The 22,260-nt window shown below is 39.5% G+C and overlaps 2 protein-coding genes across 2 annotated transcripts in view; both read left to right on the top strand.

Annotated features, from left to right (window-relative positions):
• The window catches only part of DDX50 (DExD-box helicase 50), a 42,465-nt gene extending 34,728 nt beyond the window's left edge, over nucleotides 1-7,737 (top strand). Inside the window, exons 13-15 of the mRNA XM_007940676.2 lie at nucleotides 3,705-3,839; nucleotides 5,086-5,130; nucleotides 7,468-7,737. Of these exons, the coding sequence (XP_007938867.1) occupies nucleotides 3,705-3,839; nucleotides 5,086-5,130; nucleotides 7,468-7,737 (450 nt within the window). The remainder of the gene's footprint in view (nucleotides 1-3,704; nucleotides 3,840-5,085; nucleotides 5,131-7,467) is intronic.
• Nucleotides 7,738-13,981: 6,244 nt separating this feature from the next.
• The window catches only part of DDX21 (DExD-box helicase 21), a 28,097-nt gene continuing 19,818 nt past the window's right edge, over nucleotides 13,982-22,260 (top strand). Inside the window, exons 1-5 of the mRNA XM_007940675.2 lie at nucleotides 13,982-14,068; nucleotides 16,330-16,779; nucleotides 18,212-18,287; nucleotides 19,067-19,245; nucleotides 21,885-22,002. Of these exons, the coding sequence (XP_007938866.1) occupies nucleotides 13,982-14,068; nucleotides 16,330-16,779; nucleotides 18,212-18,287; nucleotides 19,067-19,245; nucleotides 21,885-22,002 (910 nt within the window). The remainder of the gene's footprint in view (nucleotides 14,069-16,329; nucleotides 16,780-18,211; nucleotides 18,288-19,066; nucleotides 19,246-21,884; nucleotides 22,003-22,260) is intronic.

Below are 22,260 nucleotides of genomic sequence, written 5' to 3'. Positions count from 1 at the left end.
TTTGCTTTCTTCATGGATGATGTTCTTGATGTCGTCCCATAATTCCTCTGGTTTTCAGTCACTGATGTTCAGTACATCAAAACTGTTCTTTAGATGGTCTCTAAATTCAGGAGGGATATAATCAAGGTCATATTTTGACTCTTGTGGACTTGTTTTAATTGTCTTCAGCTTCAACTTGAACTTGCATATGAGCAGTTGATGGTCTGTTGCACAGTCAGCTCCTGACCTTGTTTTGGCTGAAGATACTGAGCTTCAACATCACCTCTTGCCACAGATGTGGTCAGTCTGATTCCTGTGTATTCTGTCTGGCAAAGTCCACTTGTATAGCCGCCGTTTGTGTTGTTGAAAAAAGGTATTTGGAATGAATAAGTCGTTGGTCTCGCAAAATTCTATCATGCAATCACCAGCATCATTTTTATCACCAAGGCCATATTTTCCAACTACCAGTGATTCTTTCCAACTTTTGCATTCCAGTCACCAGTGATAATTAACACATCTTGATTGTATGTTCGGTCAATTTCAGACTGCAGAAGTTGGTAAAAATCTTCAATTTCCTCATCTTTGGCTTTGGTGCTTGGTACGTAAATTTGAATCATTTACCAGTATTAATTGGTCTTCCTTGTAGGCATATGGATACTATCCTATCACTGATAGCACTGTACTTCAGGATAAATCTTGATACATTCTTTGTGATGATGAACACCACACCATTCTTCAATTTGTTATTCCCCGCATAGTAGAGAGATCATATGATCATCTGATTCAGAATGGCCAAAAACCAGTCCATTTCAGCTCGTAATGCCTAGGATGTCGATCTTTATGCATTCCATTTCATTTTTGACAACTTCAATCTTCTTAGATTCATATTTCATACGTTCCATGTTCTGTTTATTAATGGACGTTTGCAGCTGTTTTTTCTCATCTTGAGACGTGCTTATCAGTAGATGGGGTTCCCTAAACCTCTGCTCTGTCCACCATTAAGGTCGGCTCTACCCTGAGGAGGCAGCTCTTCTCTAGTTGAGTTTTGAGTGCCTTCCGACCTGAGGGGCTCATCTTCTGGCACTATATCGTACAGTGTTTCAGGGCTCTTGATAAAGTTTTCAGTAATACATCAGACAGTGTTTCACTGCTTTTCATAAGGTTTCCCCTGGTGTGTTCTTTGAGAGTGGACAGTCTTTTTCTTCTTCCAAGTCTGTCTTAGTCTGGAGGCTCCGATGAAACCTGTCCACCATGGGTAACCCTCCTGGCATTTGAAACACCAGTGGCATAGCCTCCAGCCTCACAGCGACACTCAAGCCCCCACAGTAGGACAAGCTGACAGACAAGTTTGTCCCCCCTACCTGATGGTTAGAATTAAATAGACTCTTTAGTATATTTAGAAGCAGTGCATAGAAGGATAGTACATTCAGTGATCTGTAAATGCTGCTGTGTGCTGTTGAGTCGATTGTGACTCAGTGACCCCTTGTGACAGAACAGAACTGCCGCATAGGGGTTTTTTGTAGGAGCAGATCACCAGATCACCAGATCTTTCTCTTGTGGAGCTGCTAGGTGGATTCTAACTGCTAACCTTCTGGTTAGCAGCCAAGTGCTTAACCGTTGCACCACCAGGGTTCTTTCTATAAACATTAGTTTTCTATTAATAAATATATATATTTTATTGAGGTGAAATTCATATAACATACAATAAACTTATAAAGTGTACAGTTCAGTGAAATTTAGTATTTATGCATTCACAATGTTGTGTAACCATCAGCTCTCTATAATAGTTTCAAAACTTTTTCATCACCCCATAAAAACACTGGATATCCATTAGGTAATTACTTCCCATTCTCTCTGCCCCATCCCCTGGTACTCTAATCTGCTTTTTGACTCTATGAAGTTCCCTGTTCTAGATATATCATATGAAAGCAATTACACAGTATGCAACCTTTTTTGTTTTTAAGGTTCATCCAAGTTGTAGCATGTTTCAGTACTTTATTCTTTTTCATAGCTGAATAATCTTCATTATATGTATATACTATAATTTGTTTATCCAATTTGGGTTGTTCCCACCAATTGGCTATTATGAATAATGCTGCTATAAATTCATTTATAAGTTTCTGTGTGGGCAAATGTTTTCATTTCTCTTGGATATATACCAAGGAGTAGAATTGCTGGGTTATATGTAGTTCTATGTTTGTTTTTTGAGGAACTGTTATACTGTTTTCACAGCATCTGTACCATTCTTCTTCCCACCATCTACCACACAGTGGTTCTTATTTTACCACATTCTTGCCAACACTTGTTATATTCCATTTGTTAAAAATTAAAGCCACCCTAGTGTGTGTGAGCTTTGGTGGCATAGTGGATAAGGCATTTGGCTGCTAACCGGAATGTCAGTGGTTCAACCTATCAGCTGCTCCGTGGAAGAAAGATGAGGCAGTCTACTTCATAAAGATTTATAGCCTCGGAAACACATTTGGGGTCGCTGTGGGTCAGAGTTGACTCAATGGCAATGAGTTTGTTTTTTTGTTCAGTGTATATGAAGTGGTTATTCATATGGTTTTAATTTACATTTCCTTAATGACCAGTGGTGTTGAACTTCTTTTCATATGCTTGAACATTTCTGTATCTTTTGTGGAAAAATGTTTAAGTTCTTTGATCATTTTTAAAATTGGGATTTTCATCTTTTTGTTGTTGAGACTTGTTAAGGGTTCTTTATATATTCTGGATATTAACTTCTTATAGCTGTATGATTTGTAAATATTTTCTCACATTCTTTATCATTTTATATTCTTGATAATGTCCTTTGCACCCAAACCCACTGCCAACACATCTATTCCAACTCATAGTGACCCTATAGGACAGAGTAGAACTGCTCATCAGATTACCAACGCTGTAAATCTTTTTTTTTTTTTTTTTCCTCACCTTTTTTTTTTTTTTTTTTTTAGGATTTGGGTGAAGATTTACAGAGTAAATTCACTTTTCATACAGCAGTTCACATATACTTTGTCTCATGTCATTGACCAAAATTTACAATGCAGCAGCTCCCCTCCCACTTCCTCCCCATAGTTACCTCCTCCCAGTGTCCATCCCTTCATACTCTTCTGCACCTGAGCTATCTCCCTGTGCATAAGCAGCCCTTCCTTCTCCCATGATTGTTCTCTCCAGGGCGTGTGTCTACTTGAGGTAAATGTTTAACTCACATGAAAGGCTGTAAATCTTTATGGAAGCAGACAGCCTCATCTTTCTCCCATGGAGTAACTGGTAGATTCAAACCTCAGACCTTTTTGTTTGCAGTTTGATGTGTTAACCACTATGCCACCAGAGCTCCCATTCTTTACACAAAAGTTTTTATTTTTTATGAAGTCCAACTTATCTATTTCTTTTGTACCGTGTGCTTTTGATGTCATATCTAACAGTCCATTGCCAAATCCAGAGTCATGAAGATTTACCACTACCTTTTAAGAGTTTTATAATTTTAGCTCTTGTATTTAGGTCTTTGATTCATTTTGAGTTAGTTTTTTTATATGGAATGAGGTGGAGGGGTCCAAATTAATTTCTTTGCATATAGTTATGAATACATTTTTAAATAAGTTATTATTATTATTTTTTAAGAGCCCTATTAGACTTTTGGCTCATAAAAAGTACGTGGTTAACTCATAAAGTACTATAACGCTGATAATGATTTTTTTCCAAACATAATGTTACATTTATTTCTTAAGGGTTTTGTGACCATGACTCTGGAAAGCCCAGAAGAAATACAGGATGTCAACTGTGCTTGGAAAGAACTTAACAGAAAGCTGAGTAGTAATGCTGTGTCCCAAATTACCAGAATGTGCCTCCTCAAAGGAAATATGGTAGGCTTTTCTGCACAGTTAAAAAGCTTTTTAATCAGCTACCTAATATTTATAAAGACTAGCAGATTCTGTTCCTTCCTTTTCTTTTTTTTTTTTAAACACTTAATGGGATGAATAATTCTGTTTCTTCGTGTGTGTGTTAGTTTCCAGTTGTAAATTTTGAGAGTTAATATAAATAACCGTGGACTCCAGAAAGCTGTAAATCATTCTGCTTAGTTTGACTATCTGATAACAAGTTATCTAACTTTGTGCCCTTGTATACATATTAGTTATGTTTGTATGTGTTTTTTCTCTAAGACTAAGTAATTTATGATTGCAGTGAGGATAATGATGTGAGTTAAATGAGAAATATTGGAATATGATCTTGAAACAGCAACGTTTAAACTGTCTGTAATCTTAGTGGCTCTGATTTTTTCTAACGGTTTTGAAATGTTTGAGATGTTATATTTATTCATCTAACTTAACATCTACATAGGTTTGTTCTAGCCTAGGGTTTATTAACTAGATTGTTTGTTTATTTGAAGTAATCATCTCTGAATTTTCTATTACCACCTTCAAAAAATTTTGGGCAAATATGAGATAATATACACATACAGAAAAAATGTAGATGGTAGGGTAAAGTAAATATAATAAGATCCTTAGGTCAAAGTAGTTGCTATAATTGAGAATTACCTTAGATTTCAACTTACTGGCAACTAAGACCAAAGAAGAAACATGTGTCTTAGCTGATAAACACTATAACTGTTCAGGAGAAAAACTTTATGGCACTAAATTTTTAAAGGAATTTATCAGTAGGGTCATTTTATAAGGAACATTGAACAACATAATAATATCAACAAAAACTGTTGCAGAGGGTATGCGTCAGTAGATTCTTACTAGATGTTGTATTTAGCTACTCTCACATCAGAAAATACATTAAGCTGCTACTCTGTCATCCATATTTTATGCATATATTATCTATTTTAGTCCTCTAAGCAATCATCAGAAACAACTAGTTTTTTTAAGAAAACTGTCTTTATTTGTAGATGATTGTATATATAGAAAATTCAGAGGGATCCACATAATGAAATGTTCTGAGATACTGAAAATGCTCCAGTAAAATGTCATGATAAATTATTCTAGGTGGTAGGTATACAAGTATAAATTTAAAAAAAACTAACAGAAGATTGGCCGTAAGTATTAGTGTGTTAGTGATCTGTTAACTCATACGCATCTAAACAAAAATGTTTTTATTTTTTGCTTTTAGGGTGTTTGCTTTGATGTTCCCACAACTGAATCAGAAAGGTTACAGGTATTTATTTATTTTTTTAATTTCATCTGTAAATAGTTCAGTATGTTTCTCTGAAAGATAAGGATTCTTTTTTAAAATGTAGTCCAATACAATTATCATGCCTTAATCAGTTAATAGTAGCTCTGGTAGCATAGTGCCTAAGGCACTTGACTGCAAACCGGGAGGCTGGTGGTTCAAACCCACCAGCCACTCCTTGGAAGGAAGGTTGGGCAGTCTACTTCCATAGTGATACCGCCTTGGAAACCCAAGGAGAGGTCGCTATGAGTCTGGTCCGACTTGATGGCACATAGCAACAAATCAGTTAATAATTTTTTAATATCAAATATCTAATCTCATACAATAAACAGTTTCAAACACATATGTTGTTGTTGTTGTTATGTGCCGTCGAGTGGGACTCAACTCATAGCGACCCCTCCTTGGGTTTCCAAGGCAGTATCACTACAGAAGTAGAAGGCTCAACCTTTCTTTCGAGGAGTGTCTGGTGGGCTTGAACCACTAGCCTTCTGGTTAACAGTCATGTGCCTAGGCACTACGCTACCAGAGCTCCTTCAAACACATATAAGTAGACTGAAATGCATAATGAACCCTCATGTACCCATCACCCAACTTCAGTAATTACCAGCTCATGACAAGGTTTGTTGCATGTATATTTCCATTCAGTTCTCCACTCTCCTGTATTCTTTTGAAACAAATTCATTATGTCATTTCAACCACAAATATCTCCATGTATCTAAATGGTAAGAATTCCTTTAGAAAAAAAAATACCATAACTTAAAAAATAGTAATTCATTAATAATATCAAATATTACGTTTAAATTTCCCCTCTTGTCTGCTATATATTTTTACAGTATTTAAATATGGTTTATCCTCTGTAATTTGTTATCTGATAAATCTTTTCAAGCTGTGTTTTCCTCCCTTTCTCTTCCTTTTTTCCAAATTTTCCTTGCATTTTACCTGTTGAAGAAAGTTGTTTTTGCTAGAGATTACTGAAGTGTGGAATTTGCCAATTGCATTCTTTTGGTGGTTAACATGTTCCTCTGCCTTCCTCTCTTTTCTGAAATCAGTAAAAACTAGTGTTGTATACATCCATCAGGAAGTACATAACATGGCTTTTTCTCATATTAGCAGCCTCATACCACTGCCCAGATCTATTAATTTATTAGATTTCAGAATGGTACTATTCTAATTCTATTCATTCGTTCTTCATGTATTAGCAGAATACTTATATAAAAGGAAACTACTCCTCATTAGTTGTTTGGTTATTCTGAGATGTTTTTATAGGAAAGGTGGGATAAATGGTTGATACTTGTTTTTAGTTACTCATTTTCAAGTATGAATTGACTCTGAAACACTTTCCAAAGATGACCAGATTTAAACATTTGATGTGTGCAGTGTGTTCTAGATGTTATCCTCGTTAATGTTTAAATTATCCCAATTTTGAACAGCAGGAGCCTCTTTAGTTTGGTTTCTAAGTCCTTTTCTCGTGACTCTAGTAATCTCTCGTAACTTTCTTTGTCTAGACATGAAAGGTACTGGTATTCAATTCATTTTGTACATTCTTTCACCATCAAGTTATCTTAAATATTAACCTTCCTTGGCAACTCATAATCACAGTGAACATGCTAATGTAGTAGGATATAACATAGCGATACTCTTATGAGCTGCTGATTTGTAGATCTTGAGTTATTCGCCTCTATAGCAAATTGTCTCCAGTGGCTACATGTTTTAATCCCTAGCTGGTGTTGACAGGTTTTTAATTGCTATCATCAGCTCTTATGCTGTGAGTATACTTTTTTAAAGCAATGTATTACTTATTAATGGCATATCTTCTTTGAAATCAGATGGTGCTCTTTTCAGAATTTATAAAAAAAAAAAAAACCACCACCAAATTCACTGCTTTCAAGTCTATTCCGACTCATAGCGATCCCCATTGGGTGTCCGAGGCTGTAAATCTTTATGGAAGTGGATCGCCCCATCTTCCTTCCACAGAAAGGCTAGTGGATTTGACCACTGACCTTCTGGTTAGCAGCCAGATCCCTTATCCCCTATGCAATCAAAGTGCCTTAGAAATAAACTAAGTATAAATTTAGATTCTCAGAATGGGCCAGAGCATCTCCTCTGAGACAAAAACTCATGAACTGTAGTGAATGAGCTTTGAGCACATTTTTGTTTTTGCTTAATTTTTTTTTTATCATTTTTGTTTCAGACACTTTGAATTTAATGGATAGATGGCCTTTAGCTAAGTGTACTAATAATAATGGATATGAAATGGATATACTCATGTGCTTGCTTGGTTTCTATGTGCATTTATATTAACCCTGTAAATTCCCCTAACAGGCAGAGTGGCATGATTCAGACTGGATACTCTCAGTGCCAGCCAAATTACCTGAAATTGAAGAGTACTATGATGGAAACACATCTTCAAATTCCAGACAGAGGAGTGGCTGGTCAGGTGGGCGGTCAGGCCGGTCAGGTGGCCGATCCGGTGGCCGCTCAGGTAGACAGAGTCGACAGGGAAGTCGGTCAGGAAGTCGACAAGACAGTAGAAGACGAAGTGGAAATAGAAATCGATCAAGAAGCGGGGGCCACAAACGGAGTTTTGACTGAGCATTTGATAGTTAATCTGCCAGTGTGAGCTTGCCTATTTCTGCCTAATCATGTACATTACCCACCAAAAATTAGGTCATCATAGTTGAGGTATGTGTCTGCTATTTGCAAAGAAGTTGGTCGTATTTTTTTAAAAAGTATTTCACAAGAATGGTTGTAAACAAATCTACTTATCCAGTTATACCTTTGAATAAAAAAACCTCCTTTTATTGTCTCTTTTCACTATGCGTTAAGAATTTCCTCAATGTAATCTTTTTCTATTTCTTCTAAACCTTGGCAATCAAGATCTTACTTAAGATTACATGCATTTTACAAGATGTGGTGTATTTGTATTCAAATCATTCCTCTTATAGGTTATGTGGTAGGAAATATAAAATCCCTTTTATATTAAAGGGTCGTGTAACTTGGTGACATATGGTTGATTAAGTGTAGCATATTAAATTTTAGATAGAGTTAACTAAAAGGTACAAGAAGTGCACATTTATTTATTAAACAAATATTGATTGCCTACTGTGTGTCAGTAGCTATGCTAATTATTGAGGAATATAGTGGTGAATGAGGTGTATTCACTGTCCTCAAGGAACTTACAGTCAAACAAACAATTATGATAGAGATTAACAAGTAAAAGCACAAGATACAGGTAGGTCTGGGATGCTGAAAACCTAGGAAGGGTATGCCTAATCAGTCGTATAGGTTAGGATGGCTTTAGAGAAGTGATAACCAACAGAGAAGTAAAGCAAAAATACAAGTTTATCTAGCTATGTGTATGATGGGAAGAGGAATTCAGAAGGCAGAGGATTTGCAGGCAGAGAGCATATTTAGAAACCTCAAAAAAAAAAAAAAAAAAATCACTGGTTTGAGAGTCGATTCCGATTCATAGCAACCCCCAGTGGGTTTCTGAGGCTATAAATCTTTGTGGAAGTAAATTGCCCCATCTTTCTTTCGTCGAGTGGCTGGTGGGTTTGGACCACCAGACTTCTAGTTAGCAGTCAAATGCCTTAAGGCACTGTGCCAACAGAGCTTCTTATTTAGAAACCTAGTGGCACAGAATAGCCTGGGAAGTCTGAGGACATAAAATTAACTACGGTTTGTGCGTGATAGGCAGAGGATGGGAATACAAGAGATACGGTTTAGTATTAAACAGGCCAGATTTTAAGAGGCCTTCTATGTCATATTAAGGAGTTTAAGCCTTCTCAAGGACAAAACCAAAAACTGAACTCACTGCCTTCAAGTCAGATCCAACTCATAGCCACCCCTTGTCGGGTTTCTGAGGTGGTATCACTACGGAAGTAGATTGCCCAACCTTCCTTTGAGGAGTGGCTGGTGGATTTGAACCGCCAGCCTTCTGGTTAGCAGTCAAATGCCTTAGGCATTATGCTACCAGAGCTACCATAATATTAAACAGGCCAGATTTTAAAAGCCCTTCTGTGTCATGTTAAGGAGATTAGGCCTCCTCTTGAGGACAATAGGGTTTAAAATGAATACCATGATTAGATATTTGCTTTAGAAAGATTATTGGCCTCTTGTCAACTCTGAGGCAACTGGATTGGAGAAGGGCCAGACTTGAGACGAGGAGTCTCAAGAGGCTGTCAGAATAATCCAAGGTAGAGTTGATGGTCATCTGAACTGACAGGTAACATTTTGTGTAGTGAGAACTGAAGTACTTGAAAGGTGGTTACTTGTCCAAAATCATACAGCTGGCTAAGATATTGTGGAGTGAAGATTTGAACCCAGATACATCTAGCTTTTTCTCAGCTACTAGCACTCTTAACAACAGTGCTAAATAGTGGCAGTGGATGTTGAGAAACATGGACAAGATTTTTAGGAAATAGAATTGTCAGGCCTTGGTGATTGGCTGGATCAACAGATGAGAAAGAAGCCAAAGAATGAAACAGATTTTTGTTACTGAGATAAGGTACTAGGAGGAGAAGCAAGAGAAGTTACTTGGATAGGGGGTGGGGATGTGATTAGTTAAGGATTAGACATTTTAATATTGAGTAGTCCTTAGGGATATATAAGAGAAGATAAACAGAATTTTTAGGTCTGAAATTCAGGGGAGAGAGAGGTTCTAGAAATGTAGATTTGGGAATAATCGAAAAATGGTTAATTATAGTCAAAGTAGTAGAGATTATCCAGGGAAAGTATAGTAAGAGTGCTAGGGACGGAACCAAGAGGCATACCAGTATTTACTGGGTAACAGAGGAAAGGGACGCCCATCTATCCTGTTTCACCATTGAGAAGGACAGAAAACCCAGGAGTATAAGGCTTTTGAGGGAACCAGGAGATGAGCCTGAAATGACCATTTGATTTAGTAAAAAATAAATTTAAGCAAACAACATTTAAAGAAGTCATTTATTTAGCATTGGGTTCAGCAGGAAGTGGAGATGAAGTAAGGACAACATACATGGACAGCTCTTCCAGAAATGTAGCTGTAAATAAGGAAGAGAAAGCTAAAGTTGGAGGTAGAAGACATAAGATTGTGAGAATTTTGTGTGTGTGTGGGGGGAAGTTCAGGCATGTTTGAGCATGTTGAAATAATGGGTAGGAGCTGGTAAGAAAGGAGGCAGTTGTGAACATTCAAAAGAAACAGATGAGGGAGCAAGACCCTTAGGAAAACCCAGGGGGATGGGATCAACTACACAAGGCACATCTCTAACATTATATCAGGAGGAAAGTAAGATAATCACCAGGTGAATTTGCAGGTGTTAAGGTGAAAAGCTGAGTGAGACCTGCTCCATGTCTCCTGTTTTTTCCATAGTATTCTTGCAGGGTCATCAATTGAGGATGAAGAAGGAGGTATTAGGATAGGAGATCTGAGGAGAATGGAGAACTGCTGAACTATCAACTGTAGATCAAGATGAGAGTTCACTGGGCAAGATGATAAATCACAGGCATCTTTGAGAGTCCAGTTGAGATTAGAGACTGGACTTGTAGTGGCACCAGTAATAATGATTGAGTGATTTTCTATAGCAACACTCAATATTCTGGTTGTAGGAACACAAAAGGGAGACAGTTGACTGATCCAGGATTAGGGTTTTGCTCTGTGAAAGAAAGAAAAGGATAATGGGCAAGGATGTTGAGGACTTTGGGTTTTTTTTGGAAAAAAAAAAAAAATATATATATATATATAGTGATTGGAGTTCTGGTCCATGGAGTCTGAATTGCCTAGGGATTGAAATGGAGATGGGATTCATTTCAGGAAGAAGGTAGAGGGGACAGAAGACTGAATGTCAGCAAGGACTGTGAATTTGAGATTTTGAGACTGGAGCAGCTGAGAAGATGGGTTGGAGGTGTGGTAGTAGGCCTGGTAGGGGTTAAATTAATTTCAGTTGTGGTCATGGAACTGAAAAAGCAGGTGGTTTTCTTAGACAGTCAAGTCTCCTAGGATGAAGCCAAACCAGGGCTTAGGTGGGGGAACAAAAGACTAAAGCCAGGTGCCATAACAGTGTATGGTGGGGAGGTTGGTGAATTACCTGGATGAGTATATATAGAGTGATATTATCATATATCCTCAGAAGGACAAGGAGTTCTACATGAAAGTGAAAGAGTAATGGTCTAGAAGTGGCTGAGACAAAGAAGAGGACAGTGACATTGGGGTATGTGGAATGATGGAATAAACATTTATAAGAAAACTCCATAGAGGATGTGCTTTCCAGGAAGAGCTAGATTTCAGTTAGGAAAGGGAGCGGGCTAAGGATGAGGTGGGGAGTTTTCATTGTGGAGAACAGGATCCCATAGATTCAGGATTCATGCCTGAGAGGAAAAACTCAGTTGGCTCTGTACTTGCTTAACTCTGAGCTCAAGATTTATAGCCAAAATAAAATAGGGGCTCAATTCTCAGTAAGATGCAGGAGCACATTCAGTCAGAATACGTTGTGTGCATACAGCGTCCCAGGCACTGTGCTTTGGGTCCAAAGATGAATAAGGAAGGCCCAATCTCTGCCCTGAAGAGCACAGAATCTAGTAAAATAGATGGAACATGGTACACGGCAATGAAGTAGTAAGTGCAATGAGATGGGAACTCGTGTGTGTGCGTATAGACTTTTGAATTCTGTGTGTGTATATGTATACTTATCTTTTAAAATAGAAATTCTTCCCCTATACTTATGAAGGAGTCCCTGGTTAATGTGGGGAGCTGCTAACTGAAAGGTTGGAGGTTTGAGTCTACCCAGAGGCACACTGGGAAAAAAGGCCCAGCCATTTACTTTGGAAAAATTATCCATCAAAAACCCTATGGAACACAGTTCTACGCTGACACACATGGGGTAGCTATGAGTCAGAATCGACTTGATGGCAACTGACTAATCCTATGAGAATATGTTACATCATCTAGGTCAAAGGAAATTGGTGTGGCCCAATTGATAATTTAGAGTTTGATTTCCTATGAAATGTATATAAGGCCCATTTCTACTTCCCGAATTTTATACTGCTGGCTAGATTCGGTAATTTGACTACCTTTCAGCCAGAAAGGGACTTTATGCATGTTTCCTCTTGAAATTTTGGTCTTGGGCCTGTTTGCAGTTATTTGATACACCTTGACAACAATTTTCCATTTGGAAATATTCTGGAGCTTACTCTCCTATCGAACTTCTGTTGGTAATAAACATGTCCTTATACTGTTTATAGCAGTTGCACATCATTTTTCAACCAGATTGCACGCTCCTTGAGTCAGGGACTGGGCCTTTACTTGGTATCCTAGAATCTGAATTAGCAGTGCTGAAACCTCAGATGTTGAGAATTTTGTTGGTCAGTTGGTTGACTGCATTCAACCTTGCTCCTCTCAAACCCAATACAAAGACGACTGAAGTGCTTTCCTTCCTGAGCATCATGTATCTAAAATTTATTTTGACGCCCCCTCCCCCTTCTAATTGCCATTATTAGTGCTCAACAAACACTTAGCAAACCTGCTGCGTGCCAGGCATTATCTGAAATGCTGAGAACACAAAAGACGGATAAATCAAGGCTTCTGGCTCAAGAATATCAGTGCCTAAGTTAAAGCATTGTTAGATATTTACATAAATTTCTCTCTCAAAAAGGTGGAGACTGAAACATCAAACAAGTTTGTGAAACATGAAAATTTCCCTTAAAATTGTCAGATTTAAAAATGTGTAGTAAAAACATTTTAATATAGAAATAAAACTCTCTTCAGTGTTTTCCTTTATTTGTGCCATAAAATATTTTGAATTGTTTTTCCAAACACTTGTGAGACATCTGTGAGTTTTAATAGTTCCCTATTTATTGTGCTTCATGTGCACTGCCAACGCATTATCCTGTTTAATTTTCTCAACAGATCAGGGTGGCTTTGTGTTCTTTGTTTCATGCATGAGAAACTCAGGTTCAGATTAAGTAAGGTGTCAAAAATCTCAAATAGTGCCAAAGGTAGGTTTCAGTCAGGTTTGATTCCAATCCATTTTCTTAACCACTGTGATGAATTGTCTCCCTATTCTCTGGATCACTAGTTCTTCAATACCATCATAATTCACTCAGTGGGTCACAACTACTTGAATTAGTATACTGTTCAAATCATGCAAGACTGGAAACCCTGTTATTTTGTAATTGTGGTTTGGGTGCCCTTTTCACTGTCCCCAAAGCTGGCTTACCTCTTGTACCTCTCATTTGTACCTTCAGGACAATGAACACTTGTCCATCACTTCCACTAGTCTACGAAGCTGCTGGAAGACAAGCCTTGTGCGTCTGAATCCTAACTCTTCTCATACTTGACACACAGGGAATGCTCGGGGGATGTTTGTTAAGGAAGCCTGAATGAATTCTGGCGCTTACCCAGGCTCCTGAGTTGTGGCGTCACCTTTCAGAGTCAAAGTTTCCTTAAGATGATCTGTCGCTCATTTGTACGTGAAAAGGCGCTACAAATTTGAGAGATCCTGGTATAAAATACTGAAGAGCACTGAAAAGTCCTCATTTATCAGGCTAGAGTTAGCGACACCGGGCCGGTGTTTGAACGAAAAATACAAAGCTAACCTTTGCGGTCTTTTCCAGTTCTACTCTTCTGTAGGTGCCTCTAGTCCAGGCGCAGTATATGGTCAATTCACTAAGGCTGGGTAGTGTCAGCCGCTAGTGAAACGAACCTACCGCGTGGGCCTCAGTCCCTATGTGCGGTCCTTTTCCGCCGGAAATGCTTTGCTGCAGGAAGTGACGGACGCTGGGTGCACTAAAGAGGCATCTCTATCTCTTCCTTACCACGCGGTTGAAGAGTCCGGTTGGGTTACGGAGGTTGTGCTGAGTGATGCCGGGAAAACTCCTAAGTGACACCGCCTTGGAATCAGACACGACCATGGGAAAATTGGAGATATCGCGAAAGCAAAATGAGAAGGTGCCACGGAGGGCCAAGGGATCCAGGGCAAAGGGCCGGGGCTCTGAGAACAGTAGGGCCCTGGGGTACGAGCTGGGTGGCCGAGCTAGGAACGCGTGGCGGGCAATGGGGACCTGGCGCGTCCGGAGTCGGGGCGTCGGTCTTGACAAGGGCACCCGGAAGGGAGATATTCTCCCGGAGGCTGCCGGCGTGTTGCCGCCGGACCGAGCAGTAGCCGCCGCATACAGAACTCTCAGCGTTTCGCTTCCTTCTGTCCTCGGGAGCTCTGGCAGCTAGGCCTAGGCGGCTCGGAGCTGAAGAAAGGTCTGGGTGTCCCACGTGGTTCCGGGAGTGTGGGAGCCCGCATCTGGTGCGCTGGCTTGGATGTTCACGGTCAGGTCCCGCATTGTTGGCGCCGACATAATTCTGGTTGTGAGCCGGCTGGGAGGTTAATTGTAAATTAAAGAAGTAGAGACTGACGAACCGAAGCCAAATAGACTGCCGTCAGACTTTTCCTACTCATTCCACCCTATTAGGCCAGAGTAGAACTGCCCCCATAGAATTGGCCAGGCTGTAACCTTTAGGGAAGCAGATTGCCACATATTTCTCCCGCGGAGTGACTAGTGGGTTTGAACTACCGACATTAAGGTTTACAGCCGACCTCTAACCACTGCGCCAACAGGACGGCTTAGGAACTGACAACCTAGACCTTAAACCTATCCACACACGTGCGGAGGGATTTTTGGAGAACTGGCAAATGCTGACGGCATGTGACTTGTCTTTTGGTTTAGCAAGGGAAGTAAAGTTTGTTTCCTAAGAGGCAGCATCTTTAAAGAGAAAAAGTAATTTCATTTCTCCTAATATTTATTCACCAGATTTTCCGTGGAAATGTGAAGAGATGTGCCGTGGTGCTAATTACACTATGTTTTTATATAGACTAGTGGCGACAGCTGTCTCCCTTTTTGATGTTGACTCCTACACACTGGTTTTTGACTGAGTCTCTGTTCTGAGACAAGGTCAGTGGGAGCACACATTGTCCCTAAACTTGCTTTGTGCATGACTGAGATCACCTTTTTCCGGCTGTTTCTGGTAGTTTTGATGGGGAGCTTTTACAGTAGCAGCATTTGGCATTGTGGGATGCCTAGGGAACACACACTTCTCCCCACAGGTGGGCAGGTAGTAGTGCTGCTGGTTTGCTTACTCAGCATCAGTCAGTGTGTTCAGTTGTGGGATGCTCAAATTGGAGACATGACCAGACTCCGTTACAGTGAGTTCCAAAAGAGACTCATGAAGATGGGAAAGCAACTCTTGGTGGGACTAAACGATGAAAGGACTGGAGAAAGGAAGTCTTGAGAGACCAGGTTTCCCCCTCCCCCATATCCTAAAGACTGTCACGTGGGAGAGAGATTACCCCTAATCTGTGATTCTAGAGCAGGGGCCAGACCCAGCACCCATACCTGGAGTTTCAGGGAGGAAACTTTCAGCTCAGTATAATAGTCTACATACTTGGAGGGCTGGGGCTCTGCCAGAAAAATGTCAGTGGAGGCTGCAACACCTATAGTAAGTTTTCAGCAATGGGAAAGGTTGGGTAGGGCCAGATTTCAGTTAGGAGCCGTAGCCGTCTGTCTGGTTTGGTTTTAGGCTTTCACCTCTTCATTTGTAACTTGTGTTTGTTTTACTTTCATTTAGGTACATCATTTTTATGCATGGGGTGATAGGTTGTGGGGTTTTACAGCTTTTTGGTTCATAAAGTATCTTTATATAAGTTCATTTGCATTTGAAATAGATAGGCAAGGCAGACATTAAATCTGTTTTACCTATAGAGAAATTCGAGCAGGTAGAAAGAAATCTGCTCAACATGATCCATCTGTAGGCATATTATGACCCTGTTATTCTCTCAGTGTTAAATTTGAACTGTCCTTGATCACGTTCTGTAGTAATATTTCGTTGAGAGCCTGTTGCAGCATCTCAAATCTTTTACGGACATTTGATTTATAGATAACTTGTTTGACCAACATAAATTGAGTAGTTACTAAAAGGCACTCTTGATTTTCCAAGCTAATGAAACTATTGACATATAGTAAAAAAAAAAAAAAAACATACTAAGTTTGATTTTGCCTTATTGTAAGGTGGAAGTACAAATGCTGAAATGCCCCCCCCAAAAGAAAAACCCTTTGTTCTTCATAATTATAAGTAATCTTGGGAGCAATCTAGAATTGATGTATTATACAAATGTATGGATGCTTCATTCAGTGTTCATATTGTTTTTATTAATTTTCTAGAAAGCTAAAAAAGAGAAGCCCAAATCTAATAAGACTGAGGAGTCAGCAGAAGAAAAAGAGGATACTATTTCTCCCAAAGTTAAAAAAGTGAAAAAGAAAGCAGAGCCTTCTGAAGTTGAAATGAATTCTCCTAAATCTAAAAAGGTAAAAAAGAAAGAGGAGCAGTCCCACGATGCCATTGCTTCTCCTAAAATCAAAAACCTGAAGAAGAAAAAGGAACTTGTTGAAAATCAAGTTGTTTCTCCTAAAATCAAAGGAGCAATAAAAAGTGAGGAGCCTTCTGAAGACGAAGTGAGTGCTCCTAAGCCCAAGAAGATGAAGAAAGAAAAGGAAATGAATGGAGAAATGGGAGAGAAAAAGCCCAAACTGAAGAATGGGCTCCCTCATTCTGGATCTGCCTCTAACTCCAATGAAGCTACAAGTGAGGAAATGAATAGTGAGTTAGAACAGGTAAAGTTATATTTTAATAGATAAGAGTATCTTTTTCTTTCTTGTTTCAGATAAATAAGTAGGTAATTCCTACTCATTCAGTTTCTTAAGTGGTAGGAAATTTGTGTGTCAGTGTTTCTTGGAGGTCTTTTGAACTGCAGGGTGAAAGTTCATCTTGTTTTTTAAAATTGCAATGTATCAGAATGCCTTCTTTGTAAATGAGCAGATCTGTTTAAGCTTAGGGAAAGTCTTCTTTAAGTAATGTGCTAATTGGCAAGTCAGTAAATCAACAGGAGAGAGAGAGTTGTGCAGATGGGACCTAGCTTCCCTTGGGTTTTAAGTGGAACCCCTGGAAAAGTGTTTGCAGAAATATTTTTGTTCCACTAATTCTGTTACCTTCCAGAAATTTGAGTCATCAAAGAAAACTCCTAATAAGCAATTTTCTGTTCTAAGAAGTAATTTTCTATTTGCTATAAATCAGAAGATCAAGATCATAAAATTTTTTTCCTGGTTTCAACAAATAGGTGATCTAGAGAATTTGAAAAATGTATAAATCCCCACCCCACCTCTCTCCCAAAAAAGTTCTCTGTGATTTCAGCATTCATTCATTTAATAAACGTAAGCACTTTCAAGGTACAGAGGTAACGTGTATTAAATTTTTGTGTTTTCTTATATAGTGCTTTTTATATGTACAATTGAGGATCTCTGGTAGTGCAGTGATTAAGCAAGCACTCAGCTGCTAACCAAAAGCCCAGTGGTTCGAACTCACCAGCCACTCCACAAGAAAGAGAAGAGGCAGTCTGCTTCTATAAAGACTGATCGCCTTGGAAACCCTGTGGGGCAGTTCTACTCTGTCCAATAGGGTTGCTATGAGTTGAAATCAACTTAATGGCAAAGGGCTTTAGGTTGTTTTTTAAGTTTTTAATGGTTAGGTAAGCCATCAAATGAATGTTTAGAAATTTAATGATTTCCCTGTTGAGCGTTCGGGTTTTTCACTATCAAATGGGGCCACGGTGACCATCTTTGTTTATAAATATGTGTTCTTTATTTCCTGTAGTTATCTCTGAGGGATGTTGGTGTGAAAGGGGGGCTAGAGACCTGTCCAGCAGTATGTGTTGACAGCCTGTTCATTTGCAGTAGCTGTGGACTAGCTCTTAGTTGAGATTGAATCTGCCTTTGCCAGCTATACATGGTATAAGGACAGTATATATTTGCTACTGATTTTTTCTTTTGTTAAGGTTTTATAGATGATTATTATATATTTCCTTTTCAAAGTTCATTTTGCCTGACAAGATTTTGTGTCTTTTTGGTTGGTTTTAAATTAATTTGTGTCTAGAAGAGATGTTTTAGAATAAGTTTCTTCATCTCTTTCTCAGAAGGCTTCTTTTTATTAACTTTCATGGGCAAAGTGATTAATTTCTTGTTTCTAATACTATGGCCCTTTACTTAATAGGAAATACCAGTGGAACAAAAAGAAGGCGCTTTCTCTAATTTTCCCATATCTGAAGTGACTATTAAACTCCTTAAAGGTAATATTCTTGGAAATACTGTGTTTATACATGAAACATCATTTTGAAGCATTTCACTATTATTGCAGTGAACCAGGGTATATTCTTATGTAGCCATGAGAGATAGACCTACATATTCTGTACAGGACTGTAGTAGTGATGCGGTACACTGAGTATATTCAGAAGTGTAATGACTGACAGTCCTGGTGAAATTCAACCCTACGTTAGAGTTTCTTTTTTATCCTCTTCCTCTTCTTGTGGTATCTTTAGGTTAATGGTGCCAGCCTGAGAACTTTCACTGTCTGCCTGTGCACTAGCTAGTCAGTAACAGGTGCTCAACTGTAGGTGTTTTCTAAATTGTTGGATGCAGCACAGTTAGGACTGTAAAGCACCTGATTTCCATAGTAACATGAATAAGATTTCATAGCCAGTGACATCTTAGAAGGAAGATGGGGCAATCTACTTCCGTAGTGATACTACCTCCGAAACCCAAGGAAGGGTCACTAGGAGTCGGGTCTGACTCGACAGCACACAACAACAACAGCAACAGTCAGTGACATCATCTCTTAAAAAGAACAATTATTTACCATAATTTGGTTCCTCAGAGTTTGTTGATATTTCTCAGTGAGCCGATTCTTTACTACCAGAATATATTTGAACCTGACTTTGTACAGCTCAAAACATTGCCCAGAAAGTAAAATTCCTTAATTCTGCAGGATCAGAAATAGGGGGACTTTTATTTCCTCAGTTTGGTATTTTAAGAATTGCATTGTTGGATAACGAGGTTAATTTGTTCACAGCCCGTGGGGTGAATTTCCTGTTTCCCATACAAGCGAAGACATTTCACCATGTCTATAGTGGGAAGGATTTAATTGCACAGGCACGGACAGGAACTGGAAAGACATTCTCCTTTGCCATCCCTTTGATTGAGAAACTTCAGGGAGAACTCCAAGACAGGAAGAGAGGCCGCCCCCCTCAGGTAACTAAAACACAGATCTCAAGGGCTCCGAGTCTGCGTCAAAAAACATCTCTTTGGTGTTGCTTACATGCCCTTTTTTTCTTAATCTTTTTAAAGCCACCCATTCTCTCTACTGCACATGGACAATTTGCTTTTAACTACTGACTGTAAATCCTGTATTTCAGTATTATAATCTGTCCCTTGATTGTGATCACCTGTATTATTAACTCTTATCATGTTCCCTTCAAACTTTGTTAGATGTCCCTGGGGTTCACAGGTTTGGGCATGTGTTTCTGACCATTTTGGAGGAAGCATTTTTAGTAGAGCAGCATGACTAGACAGTGTTTCTCTGCTATTCATAAGGTTTTCCCCAGCCAGTTCTTTGAGAATTAGATGGCCTGTTCCTTCTTCCTAGTCTGTCTCAGTCTGTAAGCTGTATTGAAATCTGTACACCATGTATAACCCTGCTAGCATTTGAAACACTGGTGGCATAGCCTCAAGTCTTGTAGCAACACACAAGCCACCACAGTACGACAAACTGACAGGCAAGTTTGTCTCCCTTAGCTGTTGGAAACCTCTCTGCCCTCCCCTTACCTGGGTCCTGCCGCTTGGTCTTTCGTCCCCGTTTTCTGACTCTTGGGAGTAGGGCCTGTGTCCTTCCCCTTACCTGGATCCCTGCCGCTCAGTCTGTTGCCCCAGTTTTTCTTTCCCTTACATCACAATAAATGGAGAAAAGATTGAAGTTGTCAGACTTCACATTGCTTGGTTCTACAATTAAAACCAATGGAAGCAACAGTCAGGACATCAGATGACAGGTAGCATTGGGCAAGTCGGCTGCAGAGGACCTCTTTGAAGTGCTGAACAGCAAAGATGTCTCCTTGAGGACTAAGGTGGGCCTGACAACAAGCCGTGATATTTTCAATCACCTCATATGCATGTGAGAGCTAGACAATGAATAAGGAAGACTGAAGAAGAATTGATGCTTTTGAGTTGTAGCGCTGGTGAAAAATGCTGAAAGTACCATGGACTGCTAAAGAACTAACAAATCTGTCCTGGAGGAAGTGCAGCTGGAATGCTTCTTGGAAGTGAGAATGGCCAGACTTCGTCACACCTACTTTGGTCATGTTATCAGAAGGGACCATTCCCTGGAAAAGGATGTCATGCTTGGTAAGGTGGAAGGTCGACGAAAGAGGGGAAGGCCATCAACGGATGGATTGACACGATGGCTGTGGCAGTGGCTCGAGTATAGCAGGGATTGTGGAGCTGGCCCAGGACCAGGTGGTGGTTTATTCTGCTGTGCATGGGGCCGCTGTGAGTCAAAGACGACTTCAACAACACCTAACAACAACAAACAACAGCATGACTACAAGGAGGGGCACTCACAAGGGAGGAGGCTAACCCCCCTTATCAAGATGGTGCTTTTTAGGCTCGTTTCTAGAAAGTCTGACATTTGACAAACCTAACCTCACTGAATAACTGTGGTGGAATGAGCATAGTCTTTGGCATCAGAGAGGCCTGGGTTTGATTCTAGACTCTGTATGTGGAGTGGCTATGTGCTTTTTCACCTGTCTTTCTGGCCTGATCTCACTTGCTCATGTGGCCTTCTAGTGTCCATGCTCCCCCTTCATTAATTTATTTGTTTACTTCCATGTCTCTAGCACCTACATTGTTGTTAAAGCAAGTTTGTTTCATGCTGTTTCCTACTCAGAGATCTATAGTGATTTCCAATATGTTTTGCTGAATCAAACTCAGACTTCTTTAGGATTCAAAGCCTCACACGGTATGGGCCCTGGTTCACTTGCCTGACTATTCTAATCCAGATTCAGTAGGGTAATGAGATTAAGATCATGGATGTTAGAGCCCAACTCCCTGCGTTTGAATCCAGGCTCTGCCACTTCTGAAACACACCAAGTTGATTAGATAACTTGTGCCTTCTTGGAGAGTCTCTGGGTGGTGCAAATGGCCATTGTGCTCAGCTGCTAACTGAAAGAAGTTTTCCACCCAGAGGGCATGTCAGAAGAAAGGCCTAGGCGATCTCCTTCTGAAAAAAAAAACCAGCCACTGACAACCCTGTGTAGCACAGATCTGATACCCAAGGAGTCTCCGTGAGTCAGAATCGACAGCATTGAGTTTGCTTTCTGTTTTTTTGAATAGCTTTCTGAAAAAAAAGGTATAAACTTTGTGCTTTGTGCTTTGTGGTTTAGTAAGGTATTCATACACCTACCTCAAAAGATACATGTAGAAGAATTTAGTAGATCCTGAGACATTGTAAGAGTTCAGACATTAGCTGTTGTCAGTCTTCTTGCTCATGTTGTTCTTTTCCTGATATTGTTGTTCCTTAAGGACTAACAGCTGCATGAAACTTTAGCCATTTACTCCCAACTTGCTCCATCCAACCTCCTGGAGCATATTTAGGCATGTAACTTCTCTTCTGATTGGTAAGATCACAAGCTTTTCTTCTGAGTAGATTTATCAGGAAGAATATTAAATTTATGATCCTCTCAAACATACACAGTATATTATAAAGTGCATAATAGATGTTTTGAAAATACTGAATTCATTTGAACCTTCTGCTTAGTTCCAAATTTGGTTGTGAAACAAATCCTGCCTGATACTTTGGATTTCAGTTATTTTTATTCAGTTATATTTTCCCATTTCAGGTACTGGTTCTTGCACCTACAAGGGAGTTGGCGAGTCAAGTGAGCAGAGACTTCAGTGACATCACAAAAAAGCTGGCAGTGGCCTGTTTTTATGGTGGAACACCCTATGGAGGTCAAAGTAAGTAAATCCAAAAGTGAGGGAAGGAAAGTTCCATCCATTGTTAGATATCCTGATTGGATGTCTGATCATAACATCTGTCTAGTCATTCATGGCATTTTTTTTCTTTTGCCATTGTTGTTTAAAGATGGTTAAGCCCATGGTCCTGTTTGATGGTATGTCAAATCCTGTACATGGTATAGTCCATTGGGGTCCTGGGGAACCGAAAAGTCAGAATTCAGGATAACTCACTTTATCTGTCCAAGACCTTGAGTCTGT

This window comes from Orycteropus afer, unplaced genomic scaffold (genome assembly GCF_000298275.1).
Source record: "Orycteropus afer afer isolate SDZICR_OR568_19922 unplaced genomic scaffold, OryAfe1.0 scaffold00070, whole genome shotgun sequence".
Lineage (NCBI taxonomy): Eukaryota > Metazoa > Chordata > Mammalia > Tubulidentata > Orycteropodidae > Orycteropus > Orycteropus afer.
Note: the sequence above shows the minus strand (reverse complement) of the source record. Positions and strands in the feature narration are given on the sequence as shown.